This window comes from Phaenicophaeus curvirostris, chromosome Z (genome assembly GCF_032191515.1).
Source record: "Phaenicophaeus curvirostris isolate KB17595 chromosome Z, BPBGC_Pcur_1.0, whole genome shotgun sequence".
Lineage (NCBI taxonomy): Eukaryota > Metazoa > Chordata > Aves > Cuculiformes > Cuculidae > Phaenicophaeus > Phaenicophaeus curvirostris.
In genome coordinates, this window is record NC_091431.1 from 50,674,943 (window position 1) to 50,697,241 (window position 22,299).

The 22,299-nt window shown below is 41.8% G+C and overlaps 1 protein-coding gene across 4 annotated transcripts in view; it reads left to right on the forward strand.

The window, feature by feature from the left end:
- The window catches only part of IQGAP2 (IQ motif containing GTPase activating protein 2), a 134,174-nt gene that overhangs the window by 51,806 nt on the left and 60,069 nt on the right, over positions 1-22,299 (forward strand). For all 4 annotated transcript variants that reach the window (XM_069880715.1, XM_069880717.1, XM_069880716.1 and 1 more), the window contains exons 3-4: positions 20,720-20,876; positions 22,217-22,294. In XM_069880715.1, the coding sequence (XP_069736816.1) occupies positions 20,720-20,876; positions 22,217-22,294 (235 nt within the window). The remainder of the gene's footprint in view (positions 1-20,719; positions 20,877-22,216; positions 22,295-22,299) is intronic.

The following is a 22,299-nucleotide window of genomic DNA, read 5'->3' on the forward strand; positions in this document are numbered from 1 at the left end:
GGGCTGACAAGGACAAAAAGGGAATATCTGTATATCAGATGCATATCTCAATATTTAAATCAGTATAATTGTGTGTGAACTTATTAAAAACAGAGGTAGTGCAAAAGGCATAAAGAAAAGCCACAGTGTTCCTCAAACCCTGTTTTCAGATGACTGCAGGATGGAAAATCCTGTTCTCCTGGTGTGAGCAGTAGTTCACAGAGACAAGCTGTGTTAGTCAAGGGAATCGATATGGTCAAGCACAAACATTTTTATTTTGTAGTGTTGCCTTAGTTCTCAGCAGGATCTGTTCCTGATCTTCCTCTTCCCACAGCCCCTGGGGCATTGGTGTAGCCAAAAAGAGGAGAGAAAATGCAGGCAAGAAGAATAAGCAGTGGAGAATGGTGGAGGAAGTGGGGGAAGCCTGTTAGCTTGTCCAGTGGCTGTCAGTTGGTACATTGAAGCGACCCTGAAATGATGACCTTACCCTCACTAGAGTGACTTAATATAATTTCAGATGCAAATGTCTAATGTATTGACACGAGATGTTTGTGTGTCCCCTTTCCCACCCTGCCAAATAGTCCAAGAAGCCTATGGTTGCTGATGGCTCTTCCACTGTTGGTGGGACCTGGAGAAGGGCTGCCCCAGGCATTAAATTGCCATCCCCAGGACTCCTCTGCCACAGCTACTCAGAGTGTCTAACCCTGACATACAGCAGATGGGGCTTCTAGCCATTGCTTAGCATGGGATGTGAAATGTTGTGAACCTGCATTGAATAAGACTGCAGCCAAAGTCTGTTCCCTTATGGAATGGCAAAGGCAAAAGAGCTGAACAGGTAAGGCTTGGTGGGAAAATAAAGTCTTGTAAGCTCTATTTTTCCCTTCTCCTCTTGTTCCTCCTGTTGCTGGCTGATGTATCAACTTGAATTCTTCTGTTTTGGGAATGTATATGGAATTTCATTTGCTGCTAATCGTGATTTCAGATGTCTGTCCCTGGTCTGGAAATAGAGCACAGAAGGCATCCTCAAGATAAACGAACCTAGTAGCATGTTATTACTTTATGTCTGTGTCTAGTATTAAAACCTCAAGAGTGAATAAAAACTGGTGTGTAAACTGGCCCATCTGTATTAAGCACAGCACTAAGCAGGATGATTCTACATGTTCAGCCTGTGCACTTCATTTCCCTATGTGATACAGTGCTGGCTCTGCTGCTTAAAGCAGCGTGCTTTGCTGCTGCTGTTGCTCCTGATTATTGCAATCAGAAAACAAACAGTCCTTCCTGGTAAAACTGTTAAATAGTGTTGAACTGGAATTCATCATAATTTAAAACTCTTTCAGAAAGAGATATTTGCCCTTTGATTGTCCTTAACCCAGATCACACCTTGCATTGTCCAAGAGATGTCCACAGGTGTATACTATTAAACAGGTGTTGAAAAAACCAAACCAATGCCAAAATCAAATGTGTTAGGCATTAAGAGAGCAAAGTACAGGACTGCTTTCTACAAAACTAAATATAATGAGATTGATATAATTTCTACAAAACTAAAATGAATTCCAATGCATTCCTCTTCTCAAGCCCTGACCCCGAGTTGCATCCACATTAGTGTTTCTAGATGCTTTTGAGTGTCAATAACATTCTGCTTTCCCTTGACGTGTACAGTTTTCTCTCTGAAAACTCCAATGCAACTCACACATGTTGAACTGACTTGAAATTATTCCAACGCTTAGACTGGAACTTCACTGTGACAAGATTTATAGATCCAAACCTGGGTAACTGCAAGGCTGTTGAGCAGCCTTATGCATGTACTTGTAAGTGTACTTACTAGTAATGGAAGTAACTACAATAATATAAATTTATTTTTAGTCTGGGTAAAGCAGAAACAGATGGAGTCAAATTCTACAAAAAAACCCAACCCTATTCTAGCTTTTTGAGAAGATGCAAGATGAAGACAGTGGCAATTGCTGAAAACTAAAAAACAAATGGGATTAGGATTTGTCACTTGGATTTTTTGTCACAGGAAATTCCTTCTATGACAGAGGACCAAAGACAGACTGAAAAAGGACTTTCTTAACCTGTAAAGATTTGTAGTCCTTTGGTTTAGTTTTTGTTCTGGCATACAGTGTTGCTCTTTCAAGGAAGCCGCAGAAATGGGTACAATACAAATGCACAAAGCAGCATTTGAATTCTGGCCACTGTTGAATGATGGTAATTGGCAATATAAAGACTATAGAGAATATAAATGTTTTAGTTTTACTCACCATCATTTTCTAATAAAAATCCTCAAAGTAAAGGCAGATGTGTGATTACTGTTATAAAGCAATTACTTGAATGTATGGTGCTGCCCCTTAAGTAAGCAAATGTCTTCTTTTAAGCATTACATGCATGATGAAAGCCATCCCCACGTTCCAGAAAAGAAGCTGGCAGGGGAGAAAACCAGCTTGGTTGAACAGAGAGATCTTGAGTGATATCAAGAAGAAGAGAAATGTTTATGGGCTCTGGAAGAGGGGACAGGCCTCTTGGGTGGACTACAGGAGGGAAGTGAGATTGTGTAGAGAAAAAATCAGAAGGCTAAGGCTCAACTGGAAATCAGATTGGCAAAGTCTGTGAAAGATAACAAAAAATCTTTCTATAAATATATAAATAATAAAAGGAGGACTAGGGAGACCATACAGTCCCTATTGGACGCAGAAGGAACAGTGACAGGGGACGAGGAAAAGGCTGAGGTACTTAATGCCTTCTTTGCCTCAGTCTTTAATTGTAAAGAAAGTTGTTCCCTCTGTGTACAAACCCAGGAGCTAGAGGAGCAAAATGAGGCTCCCATGATCTGAGAGGAGGTGGTCAGAGCCTTGCGAGCCCAACTAGACACACACAAGTCTATGGGGCCAGATGGGATTCACCCAAGGGTATTGAAGGAGCTGGCGGATGTGCTGGCCAAACCCCTTTCCATCATCTTCCAACAGTCCTGGAACACTGGGGAAATCCCACTGGACTGGAGGCTGGCTGGTGTTGTGCCCATCTACAAGAAGGGTCGCAGGGAGGACCCAGGGAACTACAGGCCTGTCAGTCTGACCTCAGTGCCAGGGAAAGTCATTGAGCAGGTGATCTTGAGTGCTACCATGAAGCACATGCAAGAGAACCGGGTGATCAGGCCCAGTCAACATGGGTTCACAAAAGGCAGGTCTTGCCAAACAAACCTGATTGCCTTCTATGACAAAGTGACTCGGCTACTGGATGAGGGAAAGGCTGTAGATGTGGTCTTCCTGGACTTCAGTAAAGCCTTTGACACGGTTTCTCACAGCATTCTGCTTTGGAAACTGTCAGCCTCTGGCCTGGACAGGCGCACACTCTCCTGGGTGGAAAACTGGTTGGATGGGCTGAGACCAATGGGATGAGGTTTAACAAGACCAAATGCTGGGTCCTGCACTTGGGGCACAAGAACCCTGTGCAGTGCTACAGACTAGGAGAAGTCTGTCTAGAAAGCTGCCTGGAGGAGAAGGACCTGGGGGTGTTGGTTGACAGCGACTGAACATGAGCCAGCAGTGTGCCCAGGTGGCCAAGAAGGCCAATGGCATCTTGGCTTGTATCAGAAACGGCGTGACCAGCAGGTCCAGGGAGGTTGTTCTCCCTCTGTACTCGGCACTGGTGAGACCGCTCCTTGAATCCTGTGTTCAGTTCTGGGCCCCTCACCACAAGAAGGATGTTGAGGCTCTGGAGCGAGTCCAGAGAAGAGCAACAAAGCTGGTGAGGGGGCTGGAGAACAGGTCTTACGAGGAGCGGCTGAGAGAGCTGGGATTGTTTAGCCCCAGGAGGAGAGGAGGCTGAGGGGAGACCTCATTGCTCTCTATAACTACCTGAAGGGAGGTTGCAGAGAGGAGGGTGCTGGCCTCTTCTCCCAAGTGACGGGGGACAGGACAAGAGGGAATGGCCTCAAGCTCCGCCAGGGGAAGTTTAGGCTGGACATTAGGAAAAAATTTTTCACAGAAAGGGTCATTGGGCACTGGAAGAGGCTGCCCAGGGAGGTGGTTGAGTCACCTTCCCTGGAGGTGTTTAAGGCACGGGTGGACGAGGTGCTAAGGGGCATGGTTTAGTGTTTGATAGGAATGGTTGGACTTGATGATCTGGTGGGTCTCTTCCAACCTGGTTATGCTATGATTCTATGATTTCTTTTAATCATTTCATTAGGGGCTCCGAAGAAATTCTGCAAAAATTTGCATATAGGAAGATGTGATCAGCTATAACGCCCAACACAAGAGAAACCAGGAGCTGATCAGTTTCCAATAAGGACTGCCATTGGTAGAAAACACATCTACTGAAATTAGTTTAAAAATGCAATGTATGAAAACAGAACCTGAACACTTTCTTTAAAAATAAATAATCTATGTTTTGTTTCCCTCTAAATCTAGTGTTTCTTCAGCTGTTTCTTGCTCCACACAGTTGGTGTGTTTCTCTGTCCAGTTATTCTAAATACTTGAGCCTAGTGTGCTTGTTGTACACTGCTGCAGTGGCAGGAGAATATTTTTTCAAAGCAAGTCAGAATGGAGCAGAGAGGCAGTGTTTATGTAAAGTAAGCTGTGTGAAAGGAGTGTGCTATAATTCAAGAATAACATATATTTATGACTGTAGAATTAAATTACTTAGGATTTTGCTAACAAAGTGTTCATATCTTAAGAGTACATCTGCTACCAGAGGGACATGGAAAAGAACAAGAATCAGTTAGCAAAAAACAGCATACCTTATTTTGAAGAATAAATGCTTATGCTCTTTCCCTGGCCAGCACTTCTTGCAGTTATCTAGAATAATTTCCAGTTCTTTGAGTGAGGGGCACATCTTTGAGTTAGGATGTTATGCTATGTGTATGCTGAGCACATTCTGCAATTTTTTAGAAGAGCTAGGAGAAGTAAAGACTATGTACTTGCAGTCATCAGTTGGTGGACAAAATAGTTGGTCTGGGATTTCTCTCAGTGACAGGTTCCCTCTGTTGCTGTGCATAAACATAATTTATGCTTGTTAAATAACACAGCCTGTAATGGTGTTGGTGGAAAAAACAGGTACTGTTAAATATTTTGGTTTCCAGTAGCTATTAAGTGAGTTCATCAAACTTGCTGCATGGGCAGAAGCTGTGCACATTTCATCCAGCCTACTGCTTTCCCATGTTCATTTGACTTGCTAGGTTGGTTTTATAATTCGTTTTACATTCATATGCTTCCCCTGCCCCCATCTTAAAACTGTCACTTTAATGTATTTGCAGACTGCCTGCTCCTCATGGCAGTGCCCAGCAGATGCATAGTATGAGTGACAGATGTTGGTAAGATATTGACTCATTGGGTAGAAAATACGTGGTATTTGCTGAGATCTTTAATGCCCTTTACTCAGCTACTTGCTTTGCTTGACTGTCATGTGCCTCAAGTACTCACGTGTTGGTATCAAAATTCCTCAGATGTCTATAAGTGTATATGTATAAACATCATTCCTACTTAGATACTGGATTTTGAGGTTACCTTAAAGAATTTGATAATGCTGGTTTTGGCTTCTTCTCAATGAATGCTTATTATTTTCCTTTATGAGGAGTCTATTTCTGATAGCTGAAATGTGATTTAGATTTTTTTAAATGAAGCTTTTATCATGCTACTGCGTAGTCTCAGTAGAGCTTAATCTGTGTGGTGTTGGAGTCAGGGAATAGAAAAGAGGATGTTCAGGTATCATCTGAACAGTTTTTTTAATTTCAAGGGGCTGCACATTTGATACCAGGCCAGTATAGTCCCCTGAGAGTGAATATGTTGAAAGTAGTTGGATTCTTTGAGAACTTGATGCCATGGGACATGGGGTCCCTTTGGCTTAGGGTAAGATATGACTTGGTCAACAGATGCAGATCTGCTTTTCCACTATGGAGAAATTCGTCTTACTGTAGTGTGGTGTAGAAAATACACCATCTACCTAGGGAACTTGGAAATGTCTTTCTCCAGAAATGTCTCCTTGTAAGCTGGAACTAGGAGGACTGAAGTTTTAGTGGCTGACTGTTATGATGGAGCAAGAATGGTAAGAGTACTATGCTAATTGCCTTTTTTCCGTTCAAAGCAGAGGAAAGTTCTGAGTCTTTTGGTGCTTTTGCAGCCTTGTGAGAAAGTGTCTTGCATCTCTGCATGGAAAAAAAATGCATTTGTGAACATGGGAATTCAGCTGGGCTTTTCATTTCATTGTGAAAACATTTGCGCTCCTGAAATGCAATCGTAGACTGTAGTACTCAAGTTCAAAATCAGGAACAACTGGGCTGTTAAGTTTCTTTCAAATATACATTTTAGTTTTCCTGAGGAGGAAGGGAGGACTATGGAGACATTTTGACTATGTTGCATATTCACGTGGAAAGCTGAAGTAAAATATGCTGTTTAAGGATTTGGCTGGATATCAAAGGAAGTGTGCAGAAGTTCTGCAAACATACATTTAAGTCTTAGATGAAGGCAAACGTCTAAAGAAGAAGGCATTCTGTGTCAGAATTAGAACTGTGTATTCCTTAGTTGCAAGTTGTATCTGTTAGCGTAATTGTGCACATACTCCAGCACTCTTCTGGGCTCTTCCCTCTTTTTTTTTAATAAGGATTTCTTGAGCAATTTTAGATTCAATATTTCATCAAAATATACTGTGACCACAGGCAGCTGCCCTCCCTTTATCACGTACTTCTTCCGCTGCTCATTTCCAGACTTCTGGTAACAGCAGTTGAGTTGATACAACTGTATGGAACTTCTGCGTTCCTTAGTGTTGGGCAAAGCAAATCTTCCTTTAGCTGGGCTAAGATTTGTTCATCTTGTTCTTGACCTGGGTTAGGGGATACCACCGCCTCTCTGTGCCCCTTTCAGACATCTGTCAGCACTGTCAACAAGGCTTTCTCTTCCCCACTGTAGATCTGGCAGCCATGCCACCCATCCTACTGGTGCCCCTCATCTGGCTGTTGCTGTGGTTGGCTCTTCCTGCCTGTTTCTCTTGTTGACAGGAACAGTGCAAAACAGTTACAGTTGCACTCCTCTTCCTTTCCCAGCACTGGTGAGCTACTAGCATCTCCTTGCTCTCAATCACTACCTTACTTCATAGGCTGGTTGATCCATTTACCTCTCCTTTTTTTTTCTTTTTTCATTTTTTTAAATATTCTTAGCTAAGGTCTCAGCATGCTGCAGGACAGTTGGTTGTGAAATCTAGTAGTATCTAGATTTCACTAGATCCCTTAGCATCTAGGGATCTGAACAGGCTGGACCACTGGGCTGAGACCAATGGGATGAGGTTTAACAAGGCCAAATGCTGGTTCCTGCATTTGGGGCACAGCAACCCTGTGCAGTGCTACAGACTAGGAGAAGTCTGTCTAGAAAGCTGCCTGGAGGAGAGGGACCTGGGGGTGTTGGTTGACAGCCGACTGAACATGAGCCAGCAGTGTGCCCAGGTGGCCTAGAAGGCCAATGGCATCTTGGCTTGTATCAGAAACAGTGTGGCCAGCAGGTCCAGGGAAGTTTTTCTCCCTCTGTACTCGGCACTGGTGAGACTGCACCTCGAATCCTGTGTTCAGTTCTGAGACCCTCACCACAAGAAGGATGTTGAGGCTCTGGAGCGAGTCTAAAGAGCAACGAATCTGGTAAAGGGTCTGAAGAACAAGTCTTACGTGGAGTGGCTGAGAGCTGGGGTTGTTTAGCCTTGAGAAGAGGAGGCTGAGGGGAGACCTCATTGCTCTCTACAACTACCTGAAAGGAGGTTGTGGAGGGGAGGGTGCTGGCCTCTTCTCCCAGGTGACAGGGGACAGGACAAGAGGGAATGGCCTCAAGCTCCGCCAAGGGAGGTTCAGGCTTGACATCAGAAAAGAAATTTCATGGAAAGTGTTATTGGGCACTGGAACAGGCTGCCCAGGGAGGTGGTTGAGTCCCCTTCCCTGGAAGTATTTAAAAATGGGTGGATGAGATGCTGAGGGGCATGGTTTAGTGTTTGATAGGAATGATTGGACTTGATGATCCAGTGGGTCTTTTCCAAGCTAGTGATTCTGTGATTTCCATGGCCTTCTTTACAGGAAGACTTATGGTACCCACAGTAGTCAGGCTCTGCAGGCTGCAACTAGCCATAGCTCAAAATATTTCAGATCTCCTAAAACCATTCAACAATAGAGGGAAGTGGGTCTGGCTTCTGGCTGTAGCTGAAGTAGCTTCTTCCCAGACTTTGTGACAAGCACTGTGCCAGAAATGTACTCGACTGGGATAAAGTGTGGAGAGTTGGGAAGAGAAAAAGCAGGAATAAATTTGCAGATCAAAATAGCAACGTAAGTCACTTAGGTATCTGTGTAGGGCTGAGAGTTAACAAGCTGTGAAGGTTTGCTGATTAAGTATCTAGGTCATTAATAGGCTTGGCAATGAGGTAAATTGACTTAAAATATTTTTTAGTTCAAGTTCATGGGTGTGTAGGGAGTGTTTTTTGTTGTGTGACATTGTCAGCTGACTGCAGACTGGAGACCCCAAGTTAACTGCAGTTTATTAAGAATATCAAGAGAAACATCCAAAAGTGTGTTTAACAAGACTTTTCATGCATAAACATCCCATGTTTTAATGGGGTAACCGGTAATGGCTGTAGCATTCTGGCTGTGGTTGTGTAATTATGTGCAATGCTGTTACCTTGAGGTATAACTGCCAAGGAGTCATAGAATCACTAGGTTGGAAAAGACCTTTGAGATTGTGGAGTTCAACTGTTCCTGTTCACTACTAAACCATATCCCTAAGCACTTCATCTACCTGTCTTTTAAATACTTTTCAGGGGTGGTGACTCAAGCACCTCCCTGGGCAGCCTCCTCTAGTGCCTGATAACCCTTACAGTGAAGACTTTTCTCCCTAATATCTCATTTGACCCTCCTCTGGTGCAACTTGAGGCCATTCCTTCTCATCCTACTGCCTATCACTTGGGACAAGAGACCAACATCCACCTCATTACAACCTCCTTTCAGGTACTTGTAGACAGTGATAAGGTCTTCCCTTAGCCTCCTCTTCTCTAAGCTAAACAACCCCAGTTCCGTCAGCTGGTCCTCATAAGGCTTCTTCTCCAGCCCCTTCATCCAGACTTTCTCTAGATGCGTTCCAGGACCTCAATGTCTGTCTTATAGTGAGGGGCACAAAACTGAACACAGTATTCAAGGTGCAGCCTCACCAGTGCTGAGTACAGAGGCACAATCACTTTTCTGGTCCTTCTGGTCATTCCGTTTCTGTTACAAGCCAAGATGCCATTGGCATTCTTGGCCACTTAGGCACACTGCTGCCTCATATTCAGATGGATATCAACCAGCACCCCCATGTCCTTCTCTGCCAAGCAGCTTTCCAGCCACTTTTCTCCAAGCCTGTAGCACTGTGTGGGGTTGTTGTGACTCAAGTGCAGGACTTAACACTTGGTCTTGTTAAACCTCATACTCTTGTTCTCAGTCCATCCATTCAGCCTGTTCAGATCCCTCTGTAGAGCCTCCCTACCCTCAAGCAGATTGACACCTTCTCCCAGCTTAGTGTTATCTGTTAGCTTACTAATGGTACATTCAATCTTGACCACTGATAAAGATATTAAACAAAACTGGACCCAATGCTAAGTCCTGCCTCTTTTTTTTTCTGCTGGTGGTTGACATGACTCTGAATATCTGGAGGCATTCATGACTTATTCTGAGTGGCAGGGCAGCAGAGCCTGGGTCGTCTGTGGACAAACAGAGGTTGTTTTACAGGGTGAGTTAGCCAGTGCATGTGGGCTGGATAGGGGGAATCTGCTTACAACATAGAAGACAATGGCCGACTTGCTCATTCACATGGTTGATAAACACTTATTTTGGCAGAACAGAAGGAAAATATTTTTATGAAGTGGTATTTTGATTCATGTGGTGATGGAGTTCTTGATTGGTGCTAGGTACTGTAAGTCAATCTTCATATGCTATAGTCCTGTTTGTTACCTTTGAATCAAGTGATGTCCCAGTAGCTCACTTTTGACAGTACTTAAGATATTGTCTGGCAACTGCAGAGTCTGGGCTGATCAAGTATTTCTCGACGTTTTCTTAACGGTTTCGAGTAACCTGAATACTAGAATGTAGATGATAGATTTTTTTTTTTTTAAATCACTTCGTGATTTCTCAGATTTATAGGGATATTTCACTGTTTGGTCTTGGAGATGAGATTCTGTGCAGATGGGAACTGAAGTGCTGTCATCATGCTGGGTCTTTGTTGCATGAGATTAGAATCATAGAATCATAGAACAACCAGGTTGGAAGAGACCCACCGGATCAAATCCAACCATTCCTATCAAACACTAAACCATGCCCCTTAGCACCTCGTCCACCCGTGCCTTAAACACCTCCAGGGAAGGGGACTCAACCACCTTCCTGGGCAGCCTGTTCCAGTGCCCAATGACCCTTTCTGTGAAGAATATTTCCTAATGTCCAGCCTAAACCTCCCCTGGTGGAGCTTGAGGCCATTCCCTCTTGTCCTGTCCCCCGTCACTTGGGAGAAGAGGCCAGCACCCTCCTCTCTACAACGTCCTTTCAGGTAGTTATAGAGAGCAATGAGGTCTCCCCTCAGCCTCCTCTTCTCAAGGCTAAACAACCCCAGCTCTCTCAGCCGCTCCTCGTAAGACCTGCTCTCCAGCCCCCTCACCAGCTTGGTTGCTCTTCTCTGGACTCGTTCCAGAGCCTCAACATCTTTCTTGTGGTGAGGGGCCCAGAACTGAACACAGGATTCGAGGAGCGGTCTCACCAGTGCCGAGTACAGAGGGAGGATAACCTCCCTGGACCTGCTGGTCATGCCGTTTCTGATACAAGCCAAGATGCCATTGGCCTTCTAGGCCACCTGGGCACACTGCTGGCTCATGTTCAGTCGGCTGTCAACCAACACCCCCAGGTCCCTCTCCTCCAGGCAGCTTTCTAGACAGACTTCTCCTAGTCTGTAGCACTGCACAGGGTTGTTGTGCCCCAAGTGCAGGACCCGGCATTTGACCTTGTTAAACCTCATGCCATTGGTCTCAGCCCAGTGGTCCAGCCTGTTCAGATCCCTGGATGCTAAGGGATATTTTTTGTTATCTTTCACAGACATTGCTAATCTGATTTCTAGCTGAGCCTTAGCCCTTCTGATTTTTTCTCTACACAATCTCACTTCCCTCCTGTAACCCACCCAAGAGGCCTGTCCCCTCTTCCAGAGCCCATAAACATTTCTCTTCTTCTTGATATCACTCAAGATCTCTCTGTTCAACGTTAATTACACTGTTAAATTTTTAGCGTACTGGTAACAATCAGTTTTCTCCTTAGCCTGGCCTTTGCACTACAGCTTTCTCACTCTGTCCTTTTGCTGCCAGAGTGCATTAATGCATGTCATTTGAAGGGAAGATTTTAGAGTTTTGCAGCTAGATGAACTTGTTCTAACACTTGGTTTCTCACGTCCATTTTCTTAAAGGAATGGTTTTATTTGTGACTCTTAAATACTGTCTAGAAAGATGTGTTTGAGAGTTCTGTGACTATTTTGTGCAGCTTTTAGTCATACATTGTCAATAAAAATTTCAGCTTGCACTCACAATATTGTAGCCAGCTCTTCGTCAAGAGGTCCTATGTAGATATCTTAGAGAAATTTTGCATATCACCCTTAGCGTGAATCAGTGTTAACTGGTCACCACAACTCTCTGTAGAAAACACTATGTAGTTTTGAAACTGGGATAATTATATGGTCATGAAGGATCTAAAGCTTTGTTCAACAATTCTTCATTTATGATCCAATGATAAAAGTCAGGCTGCAGAGCACTTGTGATTTTTTTTTCTGCTTTCTGTTTTAGAAAGTCTGTGTATCTTCATCAGGGTAAAGCAATACCATGAATTTAAGTTTTCACTTCTTTGTGTATTATTAAATGTTGTTATACTGCTGCCTATGTTTTTCTTCTCTCCTGCAGGCCTTATCTATATGCCTGTGCTTCTCAATTTTATAGTTTATTGAGTAAGTAGAGGAGTACTGTCTTTCCAGCCACTGAAATAGAGAACATTGATTACATAACCTTGGGGAGAATAAAAAAGAAGAAAACAGGAAAAGATGATTGTAGGTGTTGAGGATGGAGTGTCTTCCCTAAAGGCCTTGGTTTCAACTTTGTTCCTCTGTCTTGTGTTTCTTTTTGACATGGGCCAAATTTTAAACTTTGCAAAGTCCCTCTTGTTGCTATTTTGCAGTGTTTGCATAACACTAAATGCTTTTAACAACAGTTAGCCTTTCACAAGTGGGCTTCTTTAAGTCTTTTCACTTCTTTAACATCTTGTTTTCTCATACTGTCTTTTAATTCTTACTTAGCTGCTGTCCTGCGCATTCCTTTAAGAGTCCCAGCTGCTTATCTAGTAGGTGTAGTGGTCCTTTTTTTTGGTTTCTGTAACTGCGTACTTTCCACTAATTGCTTTCACAAAAGTAACCTTTGTCAGATGTTAGGGACTAAATACAAATACTTGAGTCTGATTCAGTAGACTTGACCTGGTCAAGGAGTTAGAGCAGCACCCTACATCCTACCATGCTCTGCTGTAGGTGTCCTCAGTGGCCTCAATATGCTTTTTAGTCTGTATCCCTTTTGGAGGTTTACGCTGACCCATTTGCACCAGTTACTAAAAAAATATGCAGGTCTGCAGGTAGGCCTATGTCTTCCTGTGGCTGGTCTTGAATCAAGAACTTGACTTTAAGACCCACACAATGTACAAGCTTTTATCTTGACTCTATATTGGAGATACTTCCAGAGGTACTGAGTCACTTTTCTGCCCTAGAAAAGTGCATGAATTATAGACATGGTAGTAATGTTTGTCTGTCATCTTACCTGCAAACAAAGTTAATAGCATCTGGAAAGTTAGTATCCTTCTGGAGAGCTGAGGACTAATACTTGTGTGGAAGGCACCGTGCAGTGGTAACAAGCAAACACATAAAGTACTAAATCTCGCTGTTGGTTTGATATTCCTTTAGCTGTTCTTCCATGTGTGGCTATCTTGACAGGTGCTGGAAACAGCACACCTGGAGATACACGGGAGTTTGGGAGAGGGTGACCAGAAGATGCAGGTTCTCTGATGGGCAGGTTTGGTTTAGTTTTAGTATCATTTTCATCAAAGGAACTGGATAGATCACTTTGTAGAGACTGTAGCTCTGTTTTCTATATATTTGAGAAGTAATTAATATCATGGCAGGTTTTAGGCTCTCAATGAAGGCACTGTAACTCTGACTTAAGGTTAGTAGGATTATTGTATGACAAAAGTATGAAAGTTATCTGAAGGACCCGTTACCGGTTATTTTACTGTAACATTTTTATAGCTTGTCCGAGGGCATATGTCTTCAATTCAAGTGGGTTGCTTGGAGGGCTATTAGATTATGTCGCATCAGAACCCTTTAAATTGGTAAATCTGCAATACCATATGCTTAGTTTTGTTGAGAGGGTACCTTAAACTGTATTACCATACTGCGGATGTAGAAGATGTTATAAAACAAAGCAAACTGTAGTAGCATGTTGTAAGACAGTACTATGTTCAAGTCTAAACTGTGGTTTTGGAGTCTGCAAATGGTGTTTTTCTAAAGCAAACATAGTGTGTCTGTGAGAATAACTTGGTTTGCCATATTTGCACACCAGTAAATGCTGTACTGTATAAAAATGCTTTTATTGCTGTGTTTGCTTCTGTTTATCAAATTGGCGTCTATACAGACTGATGAAACACTAAGCTTGCATAAATCTACATACCAAATTCAGCTTCTCTCCTTTTCAGATAAAAGCATTATTTGATTTGCATGACTGGAGGGAGACACTGTGTTTGCATGTGGGACTTGCTACAGAGCTCGTGTCTGCACTACCTGATATTTCATTAGTAGTTTGAATTGGTCATCTGTCTGAAATTACGCTTTCCAGGGGCCACCGAGCCATCATTGCCAGACTAACATAGGAAATACATTTTTGCTGCTGTGGTCTGTGCTGCCTGTTGGGGAGAGAGGGCTGTTAAAACAGGTCTAGACTCTGTGGCTGGGTGATGCCTGTCAATCTGAATTGTGTTAACTGAGCTACACAGATTGCAAGGTTTGTAGGAAAGGACTGCTGTTTCCTCCTTTCCTCCCTTTTCATCTAAATGAAAAACCCATTCTTCCTGTAAAAAGAGGTACTTAAGATTACACCTCCTCCCAGATACATTTTCCTCGTTGAGACATTTGAATACTGGCTTAACATTTCCATCTCATTTGCTCAGGTAACCTGCTAAGTACTATTCTTTCTGTGCAGAAGAATTAGGTGAGGTTTCTTAGGGAGAAATACTTGCTGTGTCAGTTCAGCCTTCACCAGCATGGCAAGTTCCCTTCTTGGTATCGCTTTCTTTCCAAGCTCTTCAGCATTTGTCCCCAGCCCTTGGCAGCTTGGAGCCAGGCCAAGAGTAGGGGGATAAGTTGAGGCATCCCTGTGACCATCAGCCTGAGCTGTTAGCATTGGCCTCTGCTAAGCCCATTATCTCACAGAGCAGTCATGGAGTTTGTGGTTGATACCAGCACTAAATCTTAATGTCCCCGCTCATGGACAGAAAACCAAAGCTTTTCTAATTGCAAAAGTTGGGGGCTGTTGCAAAACGCAAGCATGTGTGTGTTGTTGTCTGTTGGGGTGCTGGTAGAGACACTGCAACTTTTTCCCCCTGCCCCCACTGTGGAAGTGCTGAGTAAACAGGACTTGGCTGCTGCTGGGTGCCCAGCAGCCTGTGATGTCTGTGGGGCCATGTCAAGGTTCCAGAGCTGGCTTCCTGAGCAGCAGGTTTCCTGAGCAGCACCTTTCCTTGTGGACTGTAATCACTGATTAACCCACATAAGGGATGGCTGGAATAAAATAGATTAAAACAACAAATAGTATCTGTGCTGCCATCTTGTGAACCAGAATTTTATAACACTGTTGAGGTTATTTTGTAAATATGTCAGTGTTGCCATGGCAGCAGAAATCTGGTGTGGAAAAACGTTGGTGATAAGATTTATTACCGGTTTAGTGCATGGTTGGCAAGTTATCACTGCTTGCTTCTACTCGCCTAAATTGAATACGAAGTGCATCAGAACTCTGATCAGGGAAATGAATGCTGCAACAAATTCTACACAGATATGCACAACTCAACCAAATGCAATAATGTACAGTGAGATTAGTATTATTTTAATATTCATGCACAAAGAATCCAGACTTGAATGTTTCATAGTTTTCAGTTAGCTCATACTGAAAGTCAGTATTGTCTCTGAAATCATAATTTTAATGTTAAGATACTGCTAAATCTAATGCTAGCTGGAGACCTAGAGATATGCAACTTCAAACTCGAACTGACTTGTGGAAGACTAAAAAAATAAGAGCACTCCAAAATCTCTTGCTAAAGGATTTGACACTCATTTTACATGCTGAAGTTCTGAGATCATGTAGTTTGCTGCTACTCTTGCCTTCCTTTTTAAAGCAATATTATGGGACTGCTAGTGGGGGGAAAAAATATCTCTTTTGCACTAAAAGCCAAAAGCAAATGAAGAGTTAAAAGCTGAGATTTTCTAATATCTTTAGATTCAGAAACCAGAGATACAATAATTTGGGACTCTAAATGGTGAGTTCTCATGTTTCAGACTATTGTATATTTTTAAGCAGCTTCAAATAAAAGTCCTCACTTAAAAATAATCCTATCGCTTCACAAACACTTAAAGTTAGAATCTAACATATTGCTTTCAGACTGATTGCTGTTACTCCTATTTTCTAGCTACAAGATTTTTTCGCCCTCTCATTGGAGTGAGATGACTGTATTGTAGTCTCTAGGTGAACAGTGTGTTTCACTTCCTCACAGTATGCATGTGCTGAACCAGACCAAAAGGCTGTGGTTGTGAGCCAGGGAGGTAGTAAATGAGTGGCAACTTGTCTTTAGCCTTCACTATACCTTTTTTGCATAGTGGCTTCCAGTGTTCTAGGCTTTGGCTCTGGAGTCCTGTCTTTGCTTCTTCAAAAGTCTGCTTCCCAGGGAGGTAAAGATCTGGTGGCCTTGGATTCAATTCTTGCAGCGTAAATCCAAAAAGGCACTGCAAGTATAAATTTTGCTGCAGCATCTGGCATGTGTCAAATGTGATGGGCTTTGGGTGGGTTATACAATGTGTTCTGTTTGCTGAACACAGGCTCCAGCATTTCCAGGCCCTTAGCCTGTTCCAGGCCCTGTTTGTGCTGTGCTTTGACCACACAGATGTCAATGGCAACTTCATAGCTGGTTAAGTTCATAGTGCAGAACTGGTGCTTCCAATTTCCTTGACCCTTGCCTTGAATGAGATCCAGTTGTTTGGATTTTTGATTTTGTTTTCTAAATGCAAGCCTGACCTCATACTGATGCTGTTTTGCATGGTCAGGTATAGAAACTGGAATCTTTGAACAGTGTGTTGTTTTCTACTCATAGGTCTGGAAGACCTACATCATTATCTTGCAAGAAATTCGCTGCTGAATTGCTCTGTTTGGATTGGCAACAGTCAAAACAGAATTGAGCAAAGCAAAAAAACTGTACCTCAATACTCAGTCCTGGCAGGCTTTCCAATACTGTTTATTGGAATTAAAGTTTTGTAGATGTTATTTCCTTTGATCAGGTCTGGATTTGGGGTTTTGTCTAGGGCAAATCCTTTGTTTCTCTGCTGACAAGTACTCTGATATCTAGAAAATAAGAACAAGCTGTATTTATGTGTATTGGTGTATAATCCCAAGTAACCTGGGGGTAACCCTGCAGGGCTGTCCCAATGACAGTTTCTTTTTCATGGTGCTACACACAACTTCAGTGATAGTGCACGTTTTGGTCTTCTTCCTGAGGTTGCCTTTCATCCCTCCACAGTGTAGTGGGATTTTGGTTTAGCTGTAATGAGTGACCAAGTCAACCATCATGTTCACCACTAGCAGTTTTTCATGGCATACATCTGTCAGTAAGCTAAGGTTGTTAAAAACACAGTGTTAGTTATGGAATTGGAGTGTAGAAAAAGAAATGGCAGAAATGCACATGCATTTTGATAGCTGTAATAATCTTATTCCTTGAGCTCTATACAAAGAAAAACATACCATCTAACACTGAGTTATACGCCTTTCCTCTTGTATAGCCATACCATTAACTATTTTTTGAGGGAAATAGTTGCTCTAACAGACTTAAAACTGATGCTGATGCTGCAATATTGTATGCTCAGAAAAACAGTGGGTGAGCCAAAGGCAGTGCTGCTTTTTAAGTCCTGAAGAAAAATAAATTGTTCCAAAGGTACCTATAAATCCTTATTGTCAGCTGGATAATATGTTTCACTTCAATGGAAGTAGAAAGATTTCTGGTTATTTCAGTCCAGTCTACTCCTGTTGTTGGCACCTTGTCCTATACCTTTCACAAAGTTACCAAACTGTGCCTTAAAAAGCAGAACCTCGCAACATTAAAGTAATGCTTCTTTCTTTTTAAAACCACAATTCCCTTTTAACTGAACCAGTGTAAAGAGACCAAAACTACTGTAATTGCAAACATTGTGGAAGAAAGTACTTCGGATCTCTCAATAAGTGTTAAGAGAGAGTAACAGATTTGGTCTGCTGTTGTCAAAACTAAAACTTAGTGTTGTTTATGTATTTGCGGGATTTCAAATAAATCCTAAGTCTTTACCTTTCTCTGATTAAACATGTGCAAAATAGAGTAAATCCTTTCACAGTATATCTTGTTGTAGCTAAGTTCTGCAATTTCCTGACAGACATTGGTAAAACCTGTCTTATATGTAATACAACTGTAGCTGTGTTCTCAGTCTTGGAGACTGATTCTTAAAAGCTGTAAGTTACAGTTGCCTTCTTATAGACCTGTGAGTTTTTCTAGAATGGGTATAACATAGATATTTGTTTTTAGCTGTAAATGGAAAGAAACTCTGTATCTTTCAGGTCTGCTCCATTTACTTCTCTAATTTTTTTCCACTGAGGTAGTAATGCTCTCCTTCTAAAAAGAGATTTGTTTGCTTGTATGTTTATCTGAACTTGTTGGCTTAACAACTCTGTTCTTAATCTTTTTTTTTCCTCATTTCTTTTCTTCCTCATAATGCTTCCTGTTTGCTCATTATTATTTTTTTTTTTTGCATCTACCTACTAGACAGGATAGCCTTCCTATTGAGTATGGGATGGTTCAGATTAATTTTACACCATCATGCTGGAAACAAATCCAAACCAGTTTTGCTCTTGTTGAATAACAGGAGGCTTGAAAAGCTGAGGAGTAGCTTTCACCTTGGATTAGCATTTCATTGAGAGCTTGGAGAATGAAGCAATTTTACAATGGAACCTTTTATAAAACCAGATCCATCCCACCAAAATGCACATTTTACCTCCCAAAACCAGCAGCAGGTTGTTAATACCAAGCTCTGTGTCACAAGAACAGGAACTTGGAGGCTTTTAAAATATAACCTAGACCTGCTCTGAAGGCTGCCATTCACTCCTAGTGTTGTGTCCATGTTGTTACTGGCTCTTTCATCTTAGCACTGAGTGATGCCTTACTAATAAACATTCAGCTGTAAGGCTGTTAAATGTAATACCTGGGCCAGTGTTGACACAAGAAGCTTTTTCTGCTGGTGAACATTAGTTGTGTGGGGAGGGAAAGCCTGAGGAAGAGCTGTTTGTGACAGAAGGGCAAATAATAGGGCTTGATTGGCTTATAGGGGGAGCTCTTGCATTAGCTGCTTTCAGGCCAGGGGAAAGTGGCCTATCAGCAAATTTTTGTACCAGGAAGGAAAAAAAGCAGTTTTGGGTGACATAAGTTTTTATCTTCAAAGATGATTCCAATGTAATCTTTTTCTGATGCCCTGAACTGAAGATGTCAAAGTTTTCATAGGAAAACTGAACTGGAAGTGTAGATGATCCAGTGCCAGATACCAAATGCTGCTGTCAGGGCTTAATGTTCATGTCACTGGAAATGGTCTACAGGACAACAAGGTCAGCTTCTACTCAGAGTGAGTACTTCTTGTAGATCAGAAACTCCTCTTACTATCTGTACCACTCTTTTCTCTAGAAGACACGTTTTAGGAAATAAATTCTACAGAAAGAACTAACTGTCTCTCATGAAACTGACATTTGCTGGGAGTACGTGTTCTTTGTTTATTCTTCCTTGTCCTTCGTTTTGGAGAAGATGGATGTGACATTTTGCCTTAGTGTATTTGCCTATTTAGTCTACAAAATGTCATTAATAAGAATGACTTTGGGGACTCCTAGCATGCACCTGTAGCGTGTTAACTTGCAACACAGGATAGACCAGGGAAACTTGTCATGGTTATGATTCATCTCACCAAAGCAGAATTTATACTGCAAACTACAGTTCTCCTAATGGCTTTCACTTCAAGCAGTTTTGTGTGATATTATCCCAGACGTATGGCTAGTGATTTCCTGAGGAGCTGTTTGGGTAGTCTGTGCTTGAGTGAAACAACTTTCATATGTCTTGTAACAGATCCAAAAGTGTAATTGAGTAGGTCATTTGTCTTGGGTTTTAATGTGAAACAAAATGATGTAGTGAGCTTTCTTCTTCATGATGAGGGAAGAACTGGCTCACTTTTAACTTGAATTCCAGCTTTCTGGTTTCTGAAGTCACCCTGTGGAAGTGATGTTTGTAATGCTGTCTTATGCAACACAGCAATGCTGCCTTAGTGACAGAAAGTAAAATGAACAAATGTCTTCAGGTTTGTTCTTGTTCATTAATAATAGTATTAATGTCTTTCTAAGAACTGCAGAGATTGCCTAAGTGGAAAAAAAAAACCCAAACAACAAACCAAAAAAAAGATGATATTGGGAAGGAACTAGCCAGATTTATAACAGCTCTTGTAATGTGATTTAGCTGCCAGAAATAAGAATAATAACATAGGGACAAAACTCTTAGACCACCAATGTAAGAAATTTATGGTCCAGTGATCAGGATGCTAACCTTTTTCAAGAGTACTTTGGCAGCAGTTTGTCTTGGCTACTCATTATCAACATACTGGATAATGCAGTTTAATGTTTGTTTGCTTTCTGAATTGCTTATGTATTTAATAAATACTAGTTTATATCTAGTACCATATCTACCACATCTAAGTCTCAAAACCATAACTAGTTTACCATCTTGAAAGGTATAATCACTGATAAGAATCCTGATGAACAGCAGGAATGTTTCAGCCAGATTAGTCCTAGTAAGACCACATGTGCAAGAAGTACCTTGGGCTGTTTTGAGAAAAAGCTTTACTCCTTCCTCCAGTATTGGTGCTGTGTTTCATGGGTGAACATGGAGAGCTGTGGCATGTAGCAGGAGGAGGGTGAGGTGCAGGAGTGCTCTGTACAGAGATGAGCATTGCTGTGAGCTTGGGTTGCAACAGCTGCAGGAACCAACCTTGCCCAGCACACTGGTGGCCTTGGTGCTCTTAAAGTTTAGCCTTGCATAGCTATCAGAGTTTAAAAGCAAACATCAATAATACACAGTGCTCTTTTTCTTCTGTTCAGCTTAAATTCCTGTCTATTTTAAAGCCTAGTGCTGTTCAAAGGACCTGAGTTAGATACTTTAGGGGATGTAAGCTTCATGTTCTTTGATTATTGATGCGCTGTGACTACACCATGCAGCTTTGATTCTATAGTCATTTTGATCTGCAAATGTGAATGAATGTGAGAATTTTCTCCTTCACTTTGGTGTTGTGGTAGTGATGTTAGAAGTACGATGGTTGTGGGTGAAAGGTGTTGCTTCCATTAAAATAATAAATAACAATGTTTCTCAAATGATATCTCTTAGGTGGATGGAGGTCTGCTTGCAAGAAGAGCTACCCCCAACTACAGAGCTGGAGGAAGGCCTAAGAAATGGCGTTTACCTTGCCAAACTTGCAAAATTCTTTGCCCCTAATGTGGTGTCAGACAAAAAGATTTATGACGTGGAACAGACACGCTATAAGGTAATAACTTTTTCAGTTCTCTCATTGACAGAACAAAAAAAAGTAATTTGTCTTCCAACTCTTAAAGATACCCAAGCATGGTTGGTTAACGTTCTGCATTTCTTTTGCAAAACTGCCAGGCCAAGATGGAAGATATACAGCATTAAGAAGCCAGCATGTTAAGTTAGAAATATTTTACCCTTAGAAAAACTATGTTAGTGTCACTTAATGTGTTACAAGCTGAACGAATTGCACTTCTGGCTCCAGGGAGAACATGAGCTTTACCATTTATGCAATTATTTCTCATTAGGAATAGGAGACAAAAGCAATTCAGCTATTAAACCTAACAACTCTTCCAAATTTTTCCCCTCTTGTTTGGGAGGACATTCACTTCATTAGATCTGTGTTTTACCCATTTTAACTCTGTGAAGCAAAAAAAAAAGGATATTGGTGCTGAAGCTTAGCTTGCTACCTGTATGAGCTGCTCATTAACTCCAAGATGGCTCAATACTATAGTAGTACATAGGCCCACGTGCAGTATTTTTGCTATGAAATGCATCATCTCAACATGTACAGGGCAGAAAAAAAATTGAAATGGACATTTTTAAGGTGTAACCATTAGCTGTTGTTTGGGAATTGAGAATTTGAGAAACTGAGCCGTTCTAGGTCCTGTATGGTTAACAGAGCCATGGTAAGAATCCTGCTTATATTTAAATGCTTTTGTTGAAAATTTCCAAAACTTGAGAGCTTGTTCAGTCTTCTTTTTGCCCTTTACCCGGACTCTTTTAAAACAAACATTGAAAAAACCCCAAACAGCCCCCCCTCCAAAAAACCCTATAAAAACAGAAAAACAACCACAACAAACTGAAACCAACCCAATTGCACCCCTGAACTTTCCCACTTTGCTCTTTTAACTGTTGCTAACATAGGCTGTAGGGTGTCTCAGGTATTCAGGTAGATATGAATCATGACTAAGAGCTCCTTATCTGTTTTCCTTCACAGTAGTGCTAAACAGTGTTACTACTTCTGTATTTTGGAGGTAGTGGTTCCCGGTATTTCCCAGCCAACCTTTACTCCGAAAGACTACTGAAGGGCTATATAAATGGCCACTTCAGTCGCAGTCCACCCAGACAGATACAGATTTGGCTTATGTTATGTAAAAGAATGAGCTGAACAGCTGTTGATGTTGATGAGGTCCTTCAATAGCAGGATTGCAGCTGTAATGCTTTGGTCTCCATGTTCAAACAAGGGAAAATGTCCTGAAATCTTATTCGGGACATAAAATTGGGAAGCTACAGCAGAATCAATAATTAGAGAATTTGCTTTGTGATCTTTATCATCTTTTCCCTCTGTCTCTATAGCGATCTGGCCTTCACTTTCGGCACACTGACAATACTGTGCAGTGGTTAAGAGCAATGGAGTCCATTGGTCTGCCTAAGGTAAG